Source organism: Mesocricetus auratus, unplaced genomic scaffold (genome assembly GCF_017639785.1).
Source record: "Mesocricetus auratus isolate SY011 unplaced genomic scaffold, BCM_Maur_2.0 Super-Scaffold_6730, whole genome shotgun sequence".
NCBI lineage: Eukaryota > Metazoa > Chordata > Mammalia > Rodentia > Cricetidae > Mesocricetus > Mesocricetus auratus.
The window spans coordinates 60,044,236-60,067,873 of NW_024429184.1; the positions used below are offsets into that span (position 1 = coordinate 60,044,236).

The following is a 23,638-nucleotide window of genomic DNA, read 5'->3' on the forward strand; positions in this document are numbered from 1 at the left end:
GCACACACCTTTAATCCCATAACCTGGGAGACAGAGGTAGGTGGATCTCTGTGAGTTTGAGGCCAGCCTGGTTTGCAGAGCAAATTCCAGAACAGCCAAGGCTATTTTACAGAGACACTCTGTCTTTGAACCCCCCCAAAACAAAAAAAAAGTTAAAAAGCATTCTGCAAACTCTGTTCTTAATCTTTTATTAAAAATCAAATATCAAATTTAAGTAGTCTCCCAATGAACCTAGATAACAAAGAGGACCCTAAAAGAGACATACACTGATCCACCTAGGAAGGGGAAATAGACAAGGTCTCCTGAGTAAATTAGGAGTGTGGGGCCAAGGAGGAGGGTAGAAGGGGAGAGGGGAGGGGTGAAGGGAAGTGGGAAAAATGTATACATTAAAATAAGAAAAAACTCCCTCCCTCCCTATCTAATCTATGTATCTATCTTTCAAGGCAGGATTTCTCTGTGTAGTTGTCCATTAACTCATTTATTAGACCAGGCTGGCCTTGAACTCACATGGATCCTCCTGCCTCTGCCTCCTGAGTGCTGGGATTAAGGGTGTGTGCTACCTTGCCTGGCTCAGCTCTATAATACATGTCTTCTTCAGATTTCTTTTATTCCCTTATTCCCGTTCTTCCTACTCTTTTTGTTTTTTAATAACTTCTGATTTATTACTGAGTTCTGTCTTATTCTTTGATGTTAAGATAGATTAAACAGCTAACTCACACCCTTGTAAGATTCCGTAAGTCTTTTAGACACCATTTTCTTTTTAAGACAGGGTTTCTCCGTGTACCCCTGGCTGTCCTGGAACTTTCTCTATAGACCAGCTGTCCTTGAACTCACAGAGATAGCCTCCCGAGTGCTAGGAATAAAGGCTTACACAACCATGCCCAGCTGACATTTACATTTCAGATTTAATATGTCTAATGTAGACCGGTTTCTGTCCCACCAGGTCCTGCAGCCCTTTAGTCCCAAATTAATACAGAGGCTTATATTAATTATAAACTGTTTGGCCAATTGCTAGGGCTTCTTATTGGCTGTCTCTTTCTTAATTATTAACCCATTTCTACTAGTCTGTGTATTTCCATGTGGTCTTTGCTTACTGGAGAAAGTCCAGACCTGTTACTCTTTTAGCGACTACATGGTATTTCTCTGGTGGCTCTTCTCTGCCTCCTCTCCCCAGAATTCTCCTGGTCTGGTATCCCTGCCTATACTGTTGCCTGGCTACTGGCCAATCAGTGTTTTATTCATCAACCAATAAGAGAAACATGTATACAGAAGGACATCCCCCAGAAATGAAATAGAAAAAGTTGGTTTTGTTTTGTTTTATGTTGGGTTTCTAGTCACCTTCTGTTTTGTTTTAAATTGTTCCCTTTCTCTCATTTCTATATAGTTTTTCAAATCCTTTTGCAATCTTTGAGTCAGCCTATTCTATTCTTATCTTACTATCTGGGCTGTAACACAAGGTATTCTCTTTTAACTGGATTGTTTTAATAGGTTATTGTTTCAATAGTTTTTTCTTCTTGTACTATATATCTTTTCCCACTGTTAGATTTCTCTGTAGGCATCTTCATGATCTCACTGAATGTTTAAAAATTGTCTTTTACAGTGCTGGGGATCAAACCTTGACTTGATGTGTTTCTGTCCCCATTCCTTTTATATATAAGTACCACCCTCACTTGTACCCCTACCCGAGTTTTACTTTCCTTAGTAACATCTGTGAAAGATGATTTCCTATGGAATCAAGTCTACCTTGGCTACCAAGTCCCTTCATAGACATGTTAAAACTTAGTCTTTTTTTTTTTTTTTTTGCATGTTACCTCCCTGCATTATACTGTATGATAATGTTTGCATATCATATTTCATAATTTAATTTTCATTCTGATTTTGTCATCTAATAGCTTTTTTTTATTTGTTTGGTTTTTGTTGTTGTTGTTGTCTTTTTCGAGACAAGGTTTCTCTGTGGCTTTGGAGCCTGTCCTGGAATTAGCTCTGTAGTCCAGACTGGTCTCCAGCTCCCAGAGATCCGCCTGCCTCTGCCTCCTGAGTGCTGGGATTAAAGGCATGCACCACCACCGCCTGGCCTAATAGCTCTTAATAAAGTGTTTGTGAGATATAGATTCAGTCTCATTAAGTGAAGAAATTGAAGCTTGTAGAAAGATATTATTAATGGTTTGATTACTAGTTAGAACAATCTAGAGTGAAAACCAACTTGTTTCTTTCTCTGCTGTCATACTGCCAAATAGATACTGCTTGTTCTTATAAGAGCTTCTAGAAAAGTGAAGACTGTGTGTGGAGTATGAAAGGCCCTAGGACAGTCATTCCCATTCTTTTGGAATGCTAATATTCCTTTTTTTTTCTTTTTTTTTTTTTTGAGACAAGGTTTCTCTGTCTAACAGTCCTTGCTGTCCTGGAACTCACTCTGTAGACCAGGTTGGCCTTGAGCTCAAAGAGATCTGCCTGCCTCTGCCTTTCAGGTACTGGGACTAAAGGCATGCACCTGTTTCATTTAAGCAACTTATTTTGTAATTCATGTTGTAGAAGTTGTATATTCTAATTTATATTGGTTAAGAAAATAACAACTAACTAGACTGTGGTGGCACAGGCCTTTAATTCCAACACTTGGGGAGGCAGAGGTAGGTGGATCTCTGTGAGTCTGAGGCCAGTCTGGTCTGCAGAGTGAGTTCCAGGACAGGCTCCAAAACTACACAGAGAAACCCTGTCTCAAAAATCCAAAAAAAAAAAAAAAAAAGAAGAAGAAGAAGAGAAAAATGACAACTACTTCAGTGGCGGGGATTTTCTTAATTATCAAAATAATATTAATAATAATATTATTATTCGAGAAAGGGTTTCTCTGTGTGGTTTTGGGGCCTGTCTTGGCAATCACTCTGTAGACTAGGCTGGCCTCAAATTCACAGAGATCCACCTGCCTCTGCATTCCCAGTGCTGAGATTAAAGGTATAGACCACCACTGTCCATCATCAAAATTATTTTATTTTGGCTTTGAAGTAAAGGTAATGGGTCCAACAATCCAGACTTGTGTACATATAAGTTACAGGATCTTTCCAATAACTGAACCTTTCTAGATATTCCATCACTCTGGGAAAGTGGTAGAAAAATTCCTTTGAATTCAGTCACCCAGTAATCAGGTATTTTGAGGAAACAGCAACATTGACAGTTGTTAGATAACAGTTTTTAATTTTCCTACAGAATAAATAATAGTGAATGTATGACTTGTAAGAAAAACAGAATTTCATGAGTGTCCCCGGTGTATACCAGTCTGATTGTGATATGACCACTACTAAATCTCTGATACACACAGATCATTCCATACCTGTGCAGTTTGCTGTGTTTTCCTCTTAACCATGATTATTTTCTCACATTATATGCTATTTTACTCTGAAAAGGCTACTTGCCTAAATAATGGAGTTTGTCCTGATCATTTGTTTAAAAAACAAAACAAAACAAAACGAAAACGGTGTTTTTCAGTTACTATAGGAACAGAGATGAGGCACGATTTCATCATCATTTTCCACTAATGTGCAGTTAATGTCAGCCATACAGGAAATGCCTTTCTATGTATACACTGTGTTTGTCTATGCTAAGTTCCAGGTAAATAGCTGCTTACCTCAGTCTGTCTTGAGCATTTATACTATGTATGCCGACACTTGTCCTAATACTGAGAAGTAGAAGGGATACAGAGACTAAAAAGGCTATAGGTTGCCTTTAAAGGCCTTCATTATTTGGATGGGTCAGCATTTACTTTATCTTTTAGGGACTGAGTATTTAACACAAAATCAGACCTGTTTGGCTCAGATTACAGTTTTCATGGGTGGTGTATGCCTATAGCAATAGCACTCAGGAGGTTGAATATTCCTTGAGCAAAGAGTTCCAGGCTAACCTGGGCAATAAAACAAGACCCTGTATCAAAAAAGCAAAACAAAAAACTGGGAAGATGGTTTTGGAAGCAGAGTGTTGCTGTGCAGATGCGAGGGCCTGATTTTAGTCCCCAGTGTCAGGTAAAAGCCAGGAGTGGCAAGTGCCCTACTGAGATCCTAGCACTGGGGAGGCAGAGGCAGGACAGTCCCTGTGTCTGCTGACCACACAGTTCAGCTGAGTCAGGGAGTGCCGAGTTCTGTGAGATACCCTTTCTCAAAATAAATAAATAAAAATGAGAGTGATTGTCTACACATAAACACATGTGTACCTTCACAGTTATTTAATTTAGAAAAAGAAAAAGGAAAACACAAGAATTTCATGATAGCGGCCAAAAAGTTTTATGTAGAGTTTGCATTCTTTTTTGAAAAGACACATAAACAATAAATAAAATAGTGCAAAAGAGTAGTAGGTCAAGGGCATACTCAATAGAACTCAGTTGCTCAAGAAATAAGGCTAACAATTGACAAATGGGACATTGGGAAACGAAAAACTTGTTTACAGCAGAGCAGAAGTTCATGAACAGACAGCTTACTTGACTGGGGGAAATGCTTGTACACAGTACTTTTGTCAGAATATAATAGGGATGCAGAAAGAACTCAAACTATACAATAAGAACTTAGAGAGGCCAATCAGATGAAATTCAAATGGCCAATAAAGATTGGGAAAATGTTCAGTTTCTCCAATCCTTAGAGAAGTGCAAATCAAAACTAAATTTGAGATTCCATCTCACTCCAGCCTGTTGTCATTCATCAAGAAAACAAATAGCAAATGCTTGTGAGGACGTGGACCAGAACATTTATAGGTATGTTTGTAGCTCATTGCAAGAATTCAACTTTTGCTCTGATGAAATGGAAGGTTTTGAGCAGAGTTATAGAATCATGTCTAAGGTTAAAATGTAGCAGGTAGCAAATGAGAAGACCAGAGAGGCGGTTCAGTACATCAGACCAGACATGGTGGCTTGCAGCAGCAGGTCGTAGTGGAGGTTGTTGGAGATCAACAGAGTTCACACTCTGTTGAGAGGTTAGATCAACAGACAGGAGGTGCTGGTAGATTGATATTTGAATAAAGGAGTCAAAACTCCATGAAGCACAGTGAATTACTTTGAAACACAATGGAGAGCAGTAGCTAACTAGAGTAGAAACGGAGGCGAGAAGAACCTACTTGAACTGGTAGGACTGGTCTTAACGAGGACAGAAGGGATTTATGTGAAGAGCAAGGGCAGGGCATGGAAGGATTCGGCCTCTTAGATCTGGCAGCATATGCTCATGAATGTCTGTGTTCAGATACATGTAAGGGCTGCAGATGTGATTGTGGGAGTATTTAGGTCTGATCAGAAAGGGTTTGCCAGGCTGGAGGGATGGGATCCGTATTTCCTAGGCTTTAGGAGATGTGGTCAGGCTGTGGAAACTGTAAAGTGCCCAAAGCTCAGTGTCTTAACTCTGGGTAACGTCCATCTTGTCTCCTTTTTCACATCAGTTCTCATTCTCCTAATATCCACTACCTATACTTCCCCTTATCAGAAAATTTCTATTGCAAAGAAACATCTGAGATGCTTACAGTACTTTGTAAATGTCTCAGTATACTTGTTTTAAGCTTTTCTTTCTTTCTTTTTTTTTTTTTTTTTTTGGTTTTTACGAGACAGGGTTTCTCTGTATTGTTTCAGAGGCTATCGTCCAGCCCGGCCTCGAACTCACAGAGATCCGCCTGCCTCTGCCTCCCGAGTGCTGGGATTAAAGGCGTGCGCCACCACCGCCCGGCTTGTTTTAAGCTTTTCTAGTTGATTTCTTGCTGAAAAGTTGTTTTAACACATAATTACTCTTAAAAGTCATAGGAGCCATGATTATTTTTGAGGAAGAGTTGCTGTTCCTTCAGTTCTGAAACCATACAAAATAAAGACTAAATTAAAAGTAAAAAAAAAACTGTCTTTGAAGTACTCTTTTTTTAATAATTTATTTTTATTTTATGTGCATTTGCATGCATATCGAGGTGTGAAGATGTCACATCCCCTGGAGCTAGAGTTACACAGACAGTTGTGAGCTGCCACGTGGGTGTTGGGAATTGAACCTGGGTCTTTTTGGAAAAGCAAACGGTGTTCTTAACCACTGAGCCATCTCTCCAGCTACATGGTGATGATAATCATGGAAAAGTTAGAAAACTATTACTATAGATGGCTAATGATTTGTGTGAACTAAAAGAAGAAATCTGCATTGAAAATTCAAAAAAAACTTCAATCCCTAGTCACTTTTATATAATGTTTTGAAATTGTAATTACATAATATATCACATGTCCCCTTCTTTTTCCTTTCTTTATCCCCTCCCATGCTCTTCTCTCTTTTTTTCTCTCAGATTCTTGGCCTCTTTTTCCACTCTCTCTTTCTTTCTCTCTCTCTCTTTCTTTCTCTCTCTCTCTTTCTCTCTCTCTCTCTCTCTCTCTCTCTCTCTCTCTCTCTCTCTCTCTCTCTCTCTCTCTCTCTCCCCCCTCACATTCCTAAATACAACCTAATCTGCCTGTATAATTTTACCTGTATTTATTTGACCTCCCTAGCCATTTTTGCTAGTTATTTATTAGTCCTAAATTATCTATAGTTTATATTAGACTTGTAAATCGTATTTACTTATTTTATTGCTTGAGTCATGCTGTTGTGTATCCAGGGCTGGCCTTAAAATGACAGTGTAGCCAGGGATGATCTGGAACTCCATTCCTTATTTTCTTCTTAGTAATAATGCCAAGACTTTTGTTTTTGAAGGTTTTCTTTTTTTTAATTTATTTATTTAAGCCTGGCGTTGGTGGCACAGGCCTTTAATCCCAATATTCGGGAGGGGGAGGCAAAGGCAGGCAGATCTCTGTGAGTTTGAGACCAGTTTGGTCTACAGAGTGAGTTCTAGGACAGGCTCCAAAGCCACAGAGAAACCCTGTCTCAAAAAACAAAACAAAACCAAAACCTAAAAACCATTTATTTGTTTGTTTTGTATACAGTATTCTGTCTGCATGTCTTCCTGCAGGCCAGAAGAGGGCACCAGATTTCATTATGGATGGTTGTGAGACACTATATTGTTGCTGGGAATTGAGCTCAAGACCTCTGGAAGAGCAGCCAGTGCTCTTCTGAGCTGTCTCTCCAGCCCCATGTCAAGACTGAAACAGACTGAAATATATAATTAAACGTTGAGCACTTGTTACTTTGTAGATATTGGCAGCTATCAGATTGAACTATTGCTAGACTATATCAAACTTGATTAGTGAGTCAGGCATGAGTAGCTCATGCCTATAGTCTCAGATCCTTTTAAAGCTGCTGTAGGAAAACTGCTTAAGCCTGGAGTGGTGTGATGACCAGCCTAGGGAACAGGGAGACGCCATGTCCCTTCTCTCCCCCTAACTTGAGTTGTGGTTGTTCATAATCTGGGTAGGTTTTCATCACTCTGATATCTTTCAGTTTGGATTTTAATAGATACTACATTCATGGTACTCAAGTTAACCAGATTGGTCTGGTTAAATTTTTAGACTGGATGTGGAATAGGTATATATACTTCTAAAATTATCCTGCATATAGTTACATCTTAGTTCTTACCTATTTTTGAAAATGAGCTACAGTAATGAGGTGATTAAGAATGTAGAGACACTTAAGGATAGCTTCTCATGCAGCCTTAGGATTCTAAATCCTAGGGTTGTTCCTCTACTTCCGTCTGAAATTCAATTTTTCTTGGTTGGGTTTGTGCAGCAAGGATAGTTTTCGGTTAACTTTTTTTTTTTTTTTTTGGTTTTACCAGACAGGGTTTCTCTGTATTGTTTTGGAGGCTGTCGGTCCAACCCGGCCTCGAACTCACAGAGATCCACCTGCCTCTGCCTCTCGAGTGCTGGGATTAAAGGTGTGCGCCACCATCGCCTGACTCAGTTAACTTTTAACAGTGTGATTGTATAACTAATTTTGGCCTGAGGCCAAGTAAATTGTAGTTTGAAATCACTTTGTGGTCTGGTTATCTCATTCCTAGGTTTTTAGTTTTCAGTACCTGCTCACCTGAATTAAAACAACAGAAATGCCTGTTTTTCTCCTGGCTTACACAGGGTATTAAACAGGATGGGAAACAGTATGTGCTCAAAGTTAGCTTTGGTTACTCTTCCCCTAGTGGGCAGAGACCAGAGTGACAGAGATTATACTAAAACTCTCTGTGAAAATGGAAAAGACTGGTGATGGTAATGCCTTGACATCAAGACATTGTTGTAAAAATGTTTTGTTTTATTTCAGGAATTCGTCTCTGGCTTGTCAAGCTTCTTTCCCCTGCTTAGATTAACAAGCTTCTAAAGTGCCCAGGCCCTAAGGGCTGCTTAATATGTGCAAGTAGTTATCCTGTGTCTGGTTGCTTCAAGTTGACACTGACTGCATTTGCCTTGCATGGAATATGTTTAAAAGCCCAATTGAGATTGATTGATTTTGTTTGGGGTTGGTCTCTTAAGAGTCTCACAACATAGCACAGGATGGCCCGCTGCCCTCTTAGCTGTGCGGTGGCTGTCAACCCACCATCCTATTCCGCCTCAGCCTCCTGAGTATCGGAATTACAGATGTAAGCTACTACACCCAACAGGGGACTTGATTTGATTTCTGTTTTGGCTTGATTTTGCCTTCTGCTCTGCTCTGCTCTGCTTGTAGACTGTCTGCTGCTTTTGCCCTAGGTGCCATCCCTTGCCACTCCCCCCATGTCTTATGTCTGGATTTCCTTTTCATACATGCACAGTTCCTGACTCATGAACATTGGTAACAATTTCTCTCTAAGGAGAATACCGCTTTCCTCTTGCTCAGTGAATGACTAGTCAGTGTGTCATGATGACCTTTGCATTTGGCTATCTGTGTTTCTAATGGTTATGTTAAAAACTTGACTTTTTCTGGCATAGTAACTATTCTCATAGACTTCCTTTTTTTTTATTTTTTGAGACAGGGTTTCTCTGTATTATTTTAGAGACTGTCATGGAACTCGCTCTGTAGACGAGGCTGGCCTGGAACTCACAGAGATCCTCCTGCCTCTGTCTCCTGAGTGCTGGGATTAAAGGTGTGTGCCACCAACGCCCAGCTTTCATAGATTTCTTAATTAAGAGACCTTATTTGGTGGGGAAATACACTTTAAAAAGAATTGTGTTCAGGGAGTAAATTCTCAAGGTACTGCCTGTGTTCGCAGTGAAAACACTGCTGATCGAATGGCTTCTGTGACGTTTGTAAATGCTTGTTATAGTCTGCAGATAAATATGTTGAAGTAGGCGTTGCTTCACGCTTGTAAAGTTACACTAAAAAGCAGTTGTGAGTAGACTCAAAGTGTAGAATCAAGACTGTCCAAAGCAGGGGTTTGTAGGGCAAGAGCAGTGAGGTGGGCTCAGTAAGTCATTTCTTAGAACAGAGGTAAAGAATGAACCCGCTGCCAGTACGTGGGACAAGTACAGGATTTCCCTCATTGCGCTTCCGTTTCTCTTGGTGGGCGGCCATCTTAAAGTTTGCAAGTACTTGTTACGTTTACCTCAGCTAGCAGACTGAGCCTGCTTGTTTCTTAATAAGTCAGATTTGTGGATAGACATTTAAAAGCCTTAGCTGGTTTGAATTTCATAATACATACTCTGTATTAAATGTGGGCATACCTCACCCTAGCCATCTAGCCAAACTGATTTCATTGACTTTTCTTTTTCATTTAAGGACCCTTCTTCTCCCTCTCCCCCCAGAGCAACAATTGTTTCATCAGTTTCTGTCATAATTTAAAGTTTGGTTTCTCCTTCTTGATATTTTGTTGTAGCTGGTATTTTGCAAGGCTTGAGAGATGCTCTAAGTATGGACTGAGAACTGTTGGGTGTATGTGGGTATTCATAGATTGGTATCTTTGAGTTTATTTTGAAGGTTGTTGCTGTTTGTTTGAGAGAAGGTTTTACTGTTTTCCCAAGACTGACCTTGAATCTCTAGGTTCAAGTAAAATCCAGAAGTTGGTCCTGCAGTGGTGCCCTGCAACACCCAACTTTAATTTTAAACCAGATCTTCATGCAGGTGATGCTAGTGAGGTCACTAATTAGAAATGGCTGCTAAACTACAGAATTAATACGGTACCTTGTAAAGTTCACTTGAAGATTGGTGAGCTAATTTAATTTGAATTTCATATAAAATCAAGTAATTTTTCTTGGCACTGTAGCTTGGAGTAGAACACATGTGTATCACTTACAAGGTCCTGAGTTCTTTGCCTAGCATTGCAAAATAAAGATGAACACATATGTACTTGTTCTATCTGCTGCCTTTGAATTGTGTTGGAATATGCTTAATGGTATTTCAAGATAATGTGGCTGTATTCCTTTCCCTGGTTGGATGCTTGGGTGGTTTACTTGAAGTGTTAGGCAAAGGAAGGGCCTTTACAATTGTGCCCAGGTAAGGTAGAGAGAAACAACTTTAGTGAATAAAAGGTAAAGTGAGAGACAGCAGCCTAAGACTCAGCTTGATTTGTTCTTTTTCATCTAAGCAGGCTTTTGTTTTTGTTTCATTTTTGTTATAGTTTCAAAGTTAAATACTTTTGGAATTTTAGTGCACTTGGGTTTTTGTTTTGTTGTATTTGTTTTATGAAATATGCTTTCAGTATGTAACTGTGGCTAGTCTGGAACTTTGAAGTGCAAATTGGTCTCATATTCACTGAGGGAGATCCACCTGCCTCTGCCTCCCAAGTGCTAGAATTAAAGGACTGAGAAATGAATATTCAGTGAGCAATGAGTAGAATTTGAAAAAAACAAAAACATTCTAATGAAAATAGTTTAGCATTCACTAGTTAAAAAAATACAAATTTAGAAAATTTCAGCTAATTTAGGAAAACAGTCTAGGGTTTCCTACTACTGCACGGCTATTTATATAGTGAGGTTATTACTAAATTGTTTGGATGAGTAAGTATTTGCTACTGAAATTTGTTTTATTTTGTCTTAAAAAGCAGTACTTGTTAAATGTAGAGAATGTTTTAGTTTTCAATAGTAGAGAATATTGAGCGTTAATGGAATTTTATTTCTTCTTAGGTCATGTTTACTGGTGAAAATATTCCCGTCCATCCTCATGTGTATAGCAATGGTCATATCTGTTTATCCATTCTAACAGAAGACTGGTCCCCAGCGCTCTCAGTCCAGTCAGTTTGTCTTAGCATTATTAGCATGCTTTCCAGCTGCAAAGAAAAGGTAGGACTTTACAATTACTCCAGTAATGTCTCCTCTTTCAGCATAGGTAGGTTAACAGTTTGAGTATACAATTATTTGTTTTTGAAGGAGTACTAATGTTTTTTGTTTTTAAGTTACGGTGAATGACATTTTTAGTAACAAATTAGAAAGTAACTTTGTTATCTTTCATTCTAAATGACTAGAAGACAAATTCAGTGTTTTATACATACTTCTAAATTACAGTTTATTGAGTATACAACATGCTAGCAGAGTGGGTAATAACTAGACCATAGCTGTCATTTGATCATTTTTAAACAGGGCATTTGTGCACGTGTTCTTAATCTGAATTTTATTTCCATGACTGTCACAGAGTAAAAGTAAACAGCACGTTGCTATTTTTAGATTTCACAGTGGCAAAGTGGGAAATGAACATCCCCTGGCTCTTTAGCCCCCTTTGCCAGCTCCCATCCAAGGCAGCATTTCTCAGCGTTTCCCAGAACCCAGAGCTTTCCTGTCTCTGGTTAAATTGATGGAACAGTGCCACTTACCAGTAGAAGTTTTGGAACCTTCCCTCTTGCTCTCCTTTAGATTTACACATGGATTCTGTCTATAATGGAATTTGTTTTCCAGATTAAATCCACCGAATGTTTTATTAGAATTTAGAGACTCCTTAGGATAATAGCTCATTTTTAAACAGTAGGTTGTTTAAACCCGGGAGCACCCAGTCACTGTTTTCGCTGAGTAAGTTTCTTGAATGTTAATTCAAAAGAGGTTTTTTGGGGTGTGTGCATCAAGACGGTTGGTTCAGCAGTTAAGCATGCTCATTGTGTAAGCCTGATAGTTGATTTCCGGAGCCTACACTAGAAAACCAGAACAGAGAAAGTGTGTCCATGATCCCCACTTGCAGCGTGGCACACACATGCCCACAAACACACATAATAAGAATTTTTTTTTCAAGACAGGGTTTCTCTGTGTAGCTTTGGAGCCTGTCCTGGAACTCACTCTGTAGACGAGGTTGACCTTGAACTCACCATAGAGATCCACCTGTCTCTGCCTCCTGAGTGCTGGGATTAAAAGCATGCGCCACCACTGCCTTGCTCTAGTAAGATATTTCTAAAAGAATTTTCCTGGTGTTCTTTTTCAAAAATTAGGCTTTTTGGTTTTGGGTTTTTTTGTGGTGGTTGTTGTTTAAATAAGTACAGGATTTTAGAAAACATATAATACATTTTTAAAAATTATTTTATTATTTTTTATATGTATGTATGTGTGTTTTACCTGCATGTATGTCTGAACACCATGAGTGTGCTTGGTACCCTTGGAGGCCAGAAAGTGCATTGAATTCCGTGAAACAGGAGTTACAGATGATTGTGAGACACTATGTGGGTGCTGGGAATTGAACAAGGGTCCTCTGGAAGAGCAGCCAGTATTCTTAACTGCTGAGCCATCTCTCCAGTCCCCTTAGTATCAGTGCAACCTTAGTTTCTTCCGCATTTTCAGATTGTAATCAAGCTTTATTGAACCAATAGAAGTTGTTAGAAATGAGTCTCGTTTATTGCTTTAATATTTTCCTTCCTCAGCCCCAGTGCACAGGTGCACACGCACACACACACGCACACGCACGCACACACGCACACACTCTCTCTCTCTCTCTCTCTCCTCTCTTCTGTGTTCCTGTGATGCTTCACAGTGAGCCGGTAACTATAAGGTTTAACGTGTCCCTGGTGATTCTCTGCCCATTGCTCCTGCATGGCCTGATGATCGCTAGATTTTGTGTACATCTCCACACGGAATGTCATACACAAAGGCAGGGAGTGACTTTCCTAGCCATCAATGTTCTACTCACCTCTGGTTTGATGCTAATATTTTCTGTATACTGTAGTATAAAACTAATTTCACTAACTTTAATAAACTGTTTTTAGTAGAATTGTTTGATATGTTCAACCATGATGATAATTTAAGAGTCAGAATTTCTGTGAGTTTGAAAAAATAAAGTATTTATTAGAGCCAGGGAGTGGTGGCACACACCTTTAATCCCAGACCTGGGGAGGCAAAGGCAGGTGCATCTCTGTGAGTTCGAGGCTAGCCTGGTCTACAGTGTGAGTTCCAGGACAGGCTCCAAAGCTACAGAAAAACTGTCTTGGGAAACCAACCAACCAAACAAAAACCCCATTTATTAGATATTTGCTAGTTTTACCCTACTAAGTGCTAGATAACAAGAAAAGGAAATAAGTAACTTAATTTTGTAATCCTAATTTTTACAGAAATTTTCTCAAATTATATCAGTGTTATCTTGGAGTAGTAGTTAACAAATTGTACCCAAATAGTCTTTTTGTTGTTGTTGATTGAAATCACTGTTGTTGTGAATTGGTAAGGGTATCCTAAGTGTCAGGTAACAGACAGCTAAGTATATGAGCATTACAAGTGTCCAGCAGATGGGCTGCTTCCCCCCCCCACAGTCTAGGTTGCCAATTTCTCATCTTCATTACTCTAAATAATTAATAAGTCTAAGCACCTCAAAAGATATTTAATAGGGAAAGAAAGACACCATTTTATTAGAGTTGCTGTAAAAGTTGGCCAGAAGCAAGGGTGAGGCTATTTGTTATGCTTTTAGAAGCCATCTCTCAATATAGTATGAGTATAAACTTGACATTTGAACTCTTGACAAAAAGGCACACACTTAGTTTTCATTCAGGGTCTCTCCAGTTTTGGTAAGCATCACTCTTGGCCAAGATGCTCTGCAGAGCTGCCAGGTTTTCTATACTGTTCCAGTCTGGGCAGATGAGAAATAAAACCATTGGTACACACAAGCTGTACCAATGCTGTTTGAAGTAGAATCATCTGCCCTGTCCTTAACACATTACAATAAAAATATTAAGCCTGTGTGGACACTTGAAAGTTGCCAATAGTTAGATGCGCTTTTTGTTTCGGTAATTCATATACGTAGTCATTAAATGACTTAATGAGAGAGTTAAGTATGAAGAATCTGGACAGCATGCTCTGGAACTAACCTGTCCCACAACCCCATAAAACAACTGAGGTGCCCATTCTTGAGTTGTGCTTTTAGTGTTTCTATTGTTTTTTACTTGTTGTATAATAATTTTGCCAAACTCACTTTTTTCTTAGTCATTTCTTTCAGAACTTACCTAATACTTAAACTCTATTTGTTTCAGAGACGACCGCCAGACAATTCCTTTTATGTGCGAACATGTAACAAGAATCCAAAGAAAACAAAATGGTGGTATCATGGTGAGTAGTTTTTATCTGTAATGACAAATTTTTGATACTTATTTGAAAGATGATATTGTAAGACTTGGGGAAAATGGAGGATTAATTGAGGTAATGTTTTATAACACTACATCTTAGAATCTGGGAAAATATGGATATTGGACTAAATTTTTAAAACAAAATCATGTCTGTCATACAAGAAGTAAAATTAACATTACTTTAATAATTCCATGAAACCATTTTGGTACTAAAACGTGGTATCTTGTGGATTTTGTTTGTTGAACTTTTGAGGATTGAGATGATTTTGATTATGTAAGTCTGCCTGTCCTGAAACTAGCTATGTAGACCAGGCTGACCTTGAACTTGTAGTTATTCTCCTTGCCATTGTCACCTAAGTGCTGGGATTAAGGTGTGTGCAGCTGTGACAGACTAAAATATACAATGATCTTTATCTTTAGAGCTAGCTGTGGGGAACCCTTTATGTGAAGTAGAAGTACACTCAGTTTTGCTGCTCTCCATAATTGGAGGCAGTTACAGTAAGTTATATGTGCTCCATTAGGGCGGGCTTCTGTGGTCCCAACACCTGTCTTAGCCAGTACTCTGTTGCTGTGAAGAGACACCATGACCATGGCAACTCTGTGAAAGACAGCATGCTTAGTTTCAGAGGGTTAGCCCATCATCACCATGGTGGAATAGAGACAGGAGCTGCAACAGGGACTGAGGCTGCATCCTGCTCATAGGCACAGAGAACGACTCTGGGCTTGGCATGGGCTTTTGAACCCTCAGAGCCAAAGCCCACCTCCAATGACACACTTCTTCCAATAAGGCCACACCTCCTAATACTTTGAAATACCACCACTCCCTAGTGACCAAATCTGTGAGCCTATGGCTGGTCTCTTTCAACAACCCCCCCACACACACACACATAGTTGTTTTTTAAATATTGGAAGTTATTCCCATTTTGCTTTATGAAGAAAATATTCTTGATAATTTAAATTTTTGTTTTTCTGTTGTTATTGTTTTTTTTCCCCCTCTTTTGTGATTTCAAAATAGGACTTCTCTGTGTAGTCCTGTCTGTCCTGGAACTCACTGTGTAGACCAGGCTGGCCTCAAACTCACAGAGATCTGCTTGCCTTTACCTCTGGAGTACTGGGATTAAAGGCATGCACCACCACCACCTGCTATATATATAGTTTTAAAATGCAGAATTGCTGCTATCCTTCCTTCCTCCTTCCCTTCCCTTCCTTCCCTTCCCTTCCCTTCCCTTCCCTTCCCTTCCTTCCCTTCCCTTCCCTTCCCTTCCCTTCCTTCCTTCCCTTCCCTTCCTTCCTTCCCTTCCTTCCTTCCTTCCCTTTCCTTCCTTTCCTTCCTTCCTTCCTTCCCTTTCCCTCCTCCCCTCCCCTCCCCTCCCCTCCCCACCCTCCCCTCCCCTCCTCTCCCTCCCTTCCCCTCCTGGAACTTGCTCTGTAGACCAGGCTGGCCTCAAATTCACAGAGATCACTTGCCTCTGCCTCCTGAGTGTTGAGATTAAAGGCATGCGCCACCACCACTGCTTGGCTTGCTGGTATCATTTCTTAACTGCTATCCTAAGGACATAGTTTAAATTAAAAGCAAATGCTTACATTTCTAGTGGACTTCTTTTTCCTTTGGCTGGGAATGGATCCCCTAGTCTCATTCCTCCTAGACAGTTCTACTGCTGAGCTATATCCCCTTCTATATTTGTGAAGCAGGTGAATAAAAGTCACTCCTTGTGATATTTATATCCATAAAAGTATTTATTTTCCTGGCTTGGCTTTTAAAAATTTTTAAAATTTTATTAATCTAAAGAAATCAAGTTTGGCAAAACTCAATGAGAATATGGCCTTTTCTCCTTATTTGTTTTTTATTCAATGTGAAGTCTTCTGTGCTTTCACCTAAACTGTAAATTTAAAACTTTAATTTTCCAAGAGCTCGGCTAAGATGACCAGAGTAGATATAGTGGCTCTCTGCCCAGTGAAGGCAGGCTATCCCTGAGGGACATAGAAATATGGGCACCCAGGGTAATATATTGGAAAGGAAATAATTAGCACAGACCTAGAGGGACACTATGAAAGAATCCTTCATGAGAAATTAGATTTCATTTTTAGGGTATATTATTTACAAATTGCAGGTATAGTTAATGTGGTGGTTCATACTTGTTAGCAGGAGTTCAAGATCATCTTCAGATACATAACAGATGAAGCAACTTGAACTATATGAGACCCTGTGTCCAAACAACATCCCTGTAAAAGACAGACAAGAAATTATAGTAAAAATCTAGTAGAGTAATGAGATAGATATTATTTTAAAAAATTATAGGTGGTGCAGGTATGGTACATGACTGCAGTTTGCACATTGAGAAGGCAGAGGCAGAAGACAGGGAATTGCAGGTTAGCTCACTCTTGAGTGCTCAGCTCCTGTCCCAGAAAACACCCAAACTTAGGTATAGAAAAGAAGAACGAAGACAGATTCAGAACTCTAAAGGGTAGTACAGGGAAATTAATCTGATGTTAATGTAAGAATAGATCACTCAAGTAGGATTATAATTATTTAGGCCCTCATAAGATTTAAGAAGTGCATCATATTTCAGGAGGTGAAAGATTACTAGTAACTGGTCATCTTCGAAAATTGGTAAATATTTTAGAAAAGAAATTTAGAGTTTTATTTGATAAAATATTTCCTGCATATTAAGTACTTTAAAATTCTTCCTAAAAACATCATTAAGTAAGAAGGGAGGACTTTCTTAACTTAGAAGGCATGATAGACCCAGACTTGGCACATGCTTGTGATCCCCAGATCCACAAGTCCAAGTCAGGGGATGTGCTGAGCTTGAGGCAAGTCTTGGCTGAATAAGGTTCCGTCTCAAAATAAAAAAGAGGAAAAAATTATGAAGAAATGAAATAATTATCTCTGAAAATTAAAATAAGCCATTGACTGGGAATGTAGTTCATTGGTAGAGCCCCTAGCTGATTTGTGTGCAGTCCTGAGTCTGATTCTGAACCCACCCCCCAACCCTGACTCAGAAGAATTAATGACTTTAAATAACAGCACAGGTAAAAATGCACAGTACAGTATTACAAATTTAGGAGTTTGGAAACTCTTAATTCTGAACTAACAAGTTACACCATGAGTGTAATGCAGCCGGTAGTACAGCTTTCCCTGCTGCTGCTGTGCATGTCACATGATTGCAATTGTTTTCCTTTGTGGTGTTCTTTGTAAGATGTCACACATGTGCATAATGTGTTTTGTTCAAATCCATTCCCACTCCCTTCAGCTATTTCCCTCTTCCCCAATTTTCTCCTCCCAACTTTGTGCTGTCTTCTCCCTCATTGTTCTATTAAATCTACAGTGTCCACGCAGTGCTCAGGATGTGCAGAGTATAGGACCACCTACTAAAGCAGTGGTTCCCACCCTTCCTAATGCTGCTGCCCTTAGTATACTTCTTCATGTTGTGGTGATCCCAACCATAAAATTATTTTGTTGCTACTTCATAGCTGTAATTTTGCTACTGTTATGTAAATAACTATGTTTTCTCATGGTCTTAGGCAACCCCTGTGAAAAGGTTGCTTCACCCTCCAAGGGTCACAACCCACATGTTGAGAATTGCTGTACGAGAACATAGGTAGCCTTTCAGGGAGGGGCCATATCTCTTAAAAAACTGATGGTTCCTTACCAGGTAGGGATGAAACTCTTTCAACCCCCACTGGCACCCATGATGAGATTTTGGACTCACACAGGTCTTACACATGAAGTTACATACACTATGAGTTCATTTGTGCAACAGCGCTTTATCATTATTCTTTGTGTATGCCATGACTTGTATGTGGACGTCAGGTTTGCACAACAAGCACTTTTACCCACTGATCTGTTGTTTTCACTTATATGTAATTCTTTTTAAAGTTGCCTTGATTTGTTGACAGTGGTTCTTTTTATTTTTTAATGTTTTCTTTCCCTAAACGAAACATGAATGTCTGAATAATCTTTATGTACTCTTCTTTGAGAGAATTTACTGCATACACAAGTTTTATATGTGCTCAAGAAGGGGCAGTGTTGCAGTGTTTGCTGTTAATTGTGTCATCCCCCTAGGAAGCTGCATGGCATCTTGTTTGGAGTTTTCATTTATAAGAAGCTAAAACCTTTAACAGTAGTCTTTGGACCACAGTAGTCTTTCCTTTGTGCAGTTATAGGCATAAAACTAACAGCTCATGCTAGCATTATAGTTGAATTTGCATTGTCTTATCAGAGAGATAATCATATTCATTCTCAAAAAGTATACCCTGATAGCTTTGTTGGGACTTTTCAGATGTATGTTTATCTTTTGCCTACTTAGGTTCAATTCCAGAAGCTCTTCACTGATCCTGCTTTCAGGAAGTGTGCATCAGGGTCCTGCCCTTTGCCTGTCTCCCTTCCTCCCATCCTCCCTTTCTTCTCACTGTGTAGTCCTGCTGGCCTGGAGTTCATTGTGAAGGCTGGGGTGGCTGGAAACTTGTGGTAGTTCTCCTGCCTCCTGAGTACTAGGATTGCAGGTTTGTGCCACCATATCTGGTTCAAGAAATATAATTCTTGCTGATGGCACTTATTTTTCTCCTTATCTCTGAGATGGAGAGTTACTGTGTTTGTTTCTAATCTTGAATCCTGAGCTCAAGAAATTACCCCTCCTCACCTTCACTGCAGCTGTAGAGACGTACTGTCATGCTCTACAGACTCTTGTTATTTCTTAGTTGCCTTAGGGTTTCTATTGCTGTGATAAAATACCATGACCAAAAGCAGCTTGGGAAGGAAAGGACTTTACATCAGTTTTACACACAGGCCACAATCTGTCATGGAGGGAAATGAGGCTAGGAACTCAAGGCAAGAACTGAAGCAGAAGCCATAGAGGAATACCGCTTACTGGCTTGCTCCTCCCTACTTAGCTGCCTTCTTTTCCACATCTAGGACCACCTGTTCAGTGGTCAGTCATTAATCAAAGAAATCCCCACAAGCCAGTCTTATGGAGACACTTTCTCAATTGAGGTTCCCTCTTCTCAAATGACTCTAGCTTGTGTCAAGTTGACAAAAATGAGGCAGGACCTAGTGCTTTCTAATTCTCAAAGGATTGTAAGGACCGACCCAGCCTCAAGGCCAAGCATCGGATGTACTTCAATCAGGTATATGCTTAATGTGTGTGAGGCCTGTATTCAACACATACATTACACACTCAGTAATTAGATAAACTTTCTCCCCCATTGTTAAGAGAAGCTTTTTCCTTGCTAGCCGCTTTGGTTTATCCCCCGCCAGTCGCCTGGGCTCTGCCGCGCCAGCCTGTTTCGAGATCCGCATGAGTCCCAAATAAACACACAGGAGGCTATATTAATTATGAAGCTGTTGGCCTTGCTTGTTTGTTACTGGCTAGCTCTGACTTAAGTAATTACCCCATAATTTTTAATCTGAGTATGTTTCTTACCGGTGAATAGTTCCCGGCTTCCTACCCCATGGCGTCACATGTCGACTCTCTTGTCTTTCTCCTTCCCAGAGTTCTCCTGGACTCCTAGTCCCTCCTATCTAGGTTTCCTATAGGCTCAACAGTACTTTATTGACAAATGCACAGGACTTCCCCCAACACCCCATTGTATATTTTTTTAATTGGGCTAATTTATAGATACCCTCATAGATATATTCATTCTCTCTGTCTCTCTGTCTCTGTCTCTGTCTCTGTCTCTCTCTCTCTCTCTCTCTCTCTCACACACACACACACACATCATTTCAATTTTGAGGGACTAAGTGGAATTATGTTGTAGATATCTAGTTCCACAGCCATCCTGGGTAGCATGAACAGCATGCATGTGTCAGAGTGTGTTGTATGCAAATGATGAAAGCAGATAGCCTAGAGAGGTTTGGTTGAGATAATGATGTGTGCTCTAAAAGGGGCTTCTTGTAGTCAGGAGGGAGACACTAATAGTGGAAAATTACAAGTTTGAAATCATTCAATGTCTGGTTTTATAAGGGGGGACACTCAGCAGGCAGGCTAAAGATAACAGAGTTAGATCTTCACTTGTCTACATTATTATTTAGAATCTCTTAAAAATTAGGCCAGTCTCTCTTGCTTAACTGCTACTCTGTTTGTATACTTCATACCTCATATTGATTGCTCTTGAGGTTCATTAGTATATAATGGCTTATTAAAATATAAAAGTTAATCATTGGATAGAGTTTTAGAATATAAGAAGTCATATTGGTATTTTTTAAATTAGAACCACTTTCCAGAACTCTTTGTTTCTAATTAGGTTGTATCTGCATTGGATGTAAGCATATCATGTTGCTAGTTAACACATGGGTTCATCTGCTCTGAAAAATAAATTGAACTGAGACAATTAGGGCCAGAAACTTAAGGCTTAATCAAAATAGGTTTGTGAAATAGATGATTCACTTGGGCATGCAAATGGGTTTGGGAATTTGCCATGGTTCAGTTGCGTAATCTTCCTTATATAGATTTATATCTTTGAAAAGATGAATAAATGATTTAGAACCCATACTTGTTTCTTTTTTAATAAAAATTTTCTTTGAGAATTTCATACAACGTATTTTTATCACATTCACATCCCACTTCTCCCCTAACCCCCATCTCTGGTCTACCCCCACCCAACCTTATGCCCCTCCCCACCATATACCCCTCCCCCTTTAAGCATACACTACTGATTCCATTTTGGGACACTCATATCCTCATGGGTGAGGCCAGCTGCTGGAGCATGGTGGTCCTTCCAGGTGCCTCACTATTAACTAAACAGATTCTCTCCCATACAAGCTATCAGTTGTCAGTAGTTCCTTAGTCATGTGGGAGCTTATGAGCAGAATGGTCACTGACTTGATTTTGTGCAGATCTTTGCAGACAGTCACAGCTGCCTTATGCTCATGACTGCACCACTAGACTCCAGAGTCTTTTATTGTCAACCAGGCCCCCTCAAAAAATTATCCATCGCAAACGTACAAAGTATCATTTTGTATTATAAAAGTGAAAGAATTACAATGAAGTGGGCAACCAGAATCCATTAATAATAGGACTTGTTTACTAGAATCAGTATTAAAATTTTCATCTTTCATAGGCAGTATTTTTCCAGAGGTGAGTACAGACCCTTGATTGTTGAAGTGATATGGTGATGTGGTCAGTTAGACATTAGGTTAAGCTCACACTTAAGTGTTTGCATCAGAAACATAGGTTTACAGGCAATAAATGAGACAGTATAGTATTTAGATAGCATACTTAACAAATGGATGAGGGGCTGGAGAGGTAGTTCAGTGGTTGTGAGCACTGGCTGCTCTTCTGAAGGTCCTGAGTTCAGTTCCCAGCAACCATATGGTGTCTCACAACCATCTGTAATGCGGTCTGGTACCCTCTTCTGACCTGAAGGCTTGCATGACAACAGAACACTATAAATAAATCTTTAAAAAAATAGGTGACTCTAATATGGGAAGAAATTGAGGAATCTTTTCTTTAGAACCATGGGCTACATTCTAGTTCTGTCCAGCTGGGAGCATTCCTGTAGAATTAAGATTTTCTGTTTTTGTTTGGTTTTTTTTTTTTCCAAGACAGGGTTTCTCTGTATTGTTTTGGAGGCTGTCCTGGAACTCACTCTGTAGTCCAGGCTGGCCTCGAACTCATAGAGATCCGCCTGCCTCTGCCTCCCAAGTGCTGGGATTAAAGGCATGCGCCACCAACACCAGCTTTTGGTGTTTTTTGGGGGGGGCATTAAGAAGATTGTAAGAGACTGGGCATGTACATAAAATTGTCTTAGATTCATTGAACTCTTTGGGTCAGGGATGTAGCTCAGTCAATAGAGTGCTTGCCTAGCATGTGAGAAGCCCCGCTGTCCATCTGCAACATCACATAAGTGCTTGGAGTGGTGACACACACGTGTCATCCAGCCTTCAGGAGGTGGAGACAGATCAATCCCTCATTTTCTGTATCTCCAGTTCAAATGCCTCAAAAATAAAACCATAAATTTATACTAATTGTGAACTTTAAAAATTTTGTTTTACCTTTTTAAAAAGATTTGTTTTATGAATATGAGTGCTCTATCTCCATGTACAACTTTATTCCAGAGGAGGGCATCAGATTCCGTTGTAGATGGTGGTTCACCACCCTGCATTTGCTGGGATTTGAACTCAGGACCTCTGGAAAAGCAGCCAGTGCTCTTAACCTCCATCTCACCAGCCCTTGTTTTACCTTTTAAGGCTACAAAATAACTAAATCCCTGAATGTAGAACTTGAATGGTTTAGCAGTCCCTGTCCCTCCTCATGGGTGACAGTTCTGTTACTTGATCTAAAGACTTTCTTGACTCCATTTGTCAAAGGAACACTAATTCCCTAAATTCTTAGGAGATAAAAATATTTTGTCTGTTTGCTGTGTTTTTCTTCTAGTCTTGTGTCCTTAGTGATATTCGGGAGATGGGTTTCCAGTGTAATGGGAATCATATTTGTGGGGGAAATGCAGTGACCCTTCTCCCTTCTCAAGTTCTCACAATTCCATAAGTCAGTGAATGTGATTTCAGTAGAGGCTCTGGTAGTTCAGAGAGTACTGAAACCACTATGAGATTTTTTTTTCAAGGTATTATATTGCCACAGGTATTCTAGCTGAGAGGCAACCTTTTATAGTCGTATATTTGTCTTGACCCAAAATAGGCTTTACTCCATTGTTCCTGTGTGTGTGTCCATCTTGATTGATATCTAGTAAATAATCTTTGCATATAACTAGAAAACTATATTCCTTGAAGGTTTTTTGTTTGGTTGTTTGGCTTGGCCTCTTAGTTATGGGAAAGCAGGGTTACAGGTTTGACTCATACCCATGCTTATACTAGTTTATTTGCAAACTTCATTATGTATATTTATTGAGGAATTATAACCTTTGAAGTCCCTGGGAGTCATGCTATTAGAGATCATTCAATTCCAACTTAAGAACTTACTTCATTTCCGCAAAGCTTAGATGGCAGGTAGCACCATATCAGACCTAAAGTATTTGAACATTTGATCTAAGATAGAGATTGGGAGATAGAGAATAGCTTTAGGGATTTTATAACCATTTTAGTAGCACATTCTACAGAAGTCTACTATGCTGAGAACTTTACAGAACGAACAACCATTAATAAAGGTAAATTTGTGCTGCCATCTAAAGCATACGGTATGTCTTTAGAGATACAAACTACTTTACTAAATAGCATGCTTGATTGAATTTAGTCACTTTCTTGCTGTATGTATTGTCGTCTGCTTCATTCTAAAGTTTGTCTCAATGCTGTGGCATATTAGTTAGAATTCATCACACTGTAGCTTAGAGATTTAGGTTT

The 23,638-nt window shown here is 39.5% G+C and overlaps 1 protein-coding gene across 1 annotated transcript in view; it reads left to right on the forward strand.

The window, feature by feature from the left end:
* The window catches only part of Ube2w (ubiquitin conjugating enzyme E2 W), a 56,504-nt gene that overhangs the window by 25,750 nt on the left and 7,116 nt on the right, over positions 1-23,638 (forward strand). The window contains exons 4-5 of the mRNA XM_040741411.1: positions 10,946-11,101; positions 14,251-14,326. Coding sequence (XP_040597345.1) covers positions 10,946-11,101; positions 14,251-14,326 — 232 coding nt within the window. The remainder of the gene's footprint in view (positions 1-10,945; positions 11,102-14,250; positions 14,327-23,638) is intronic.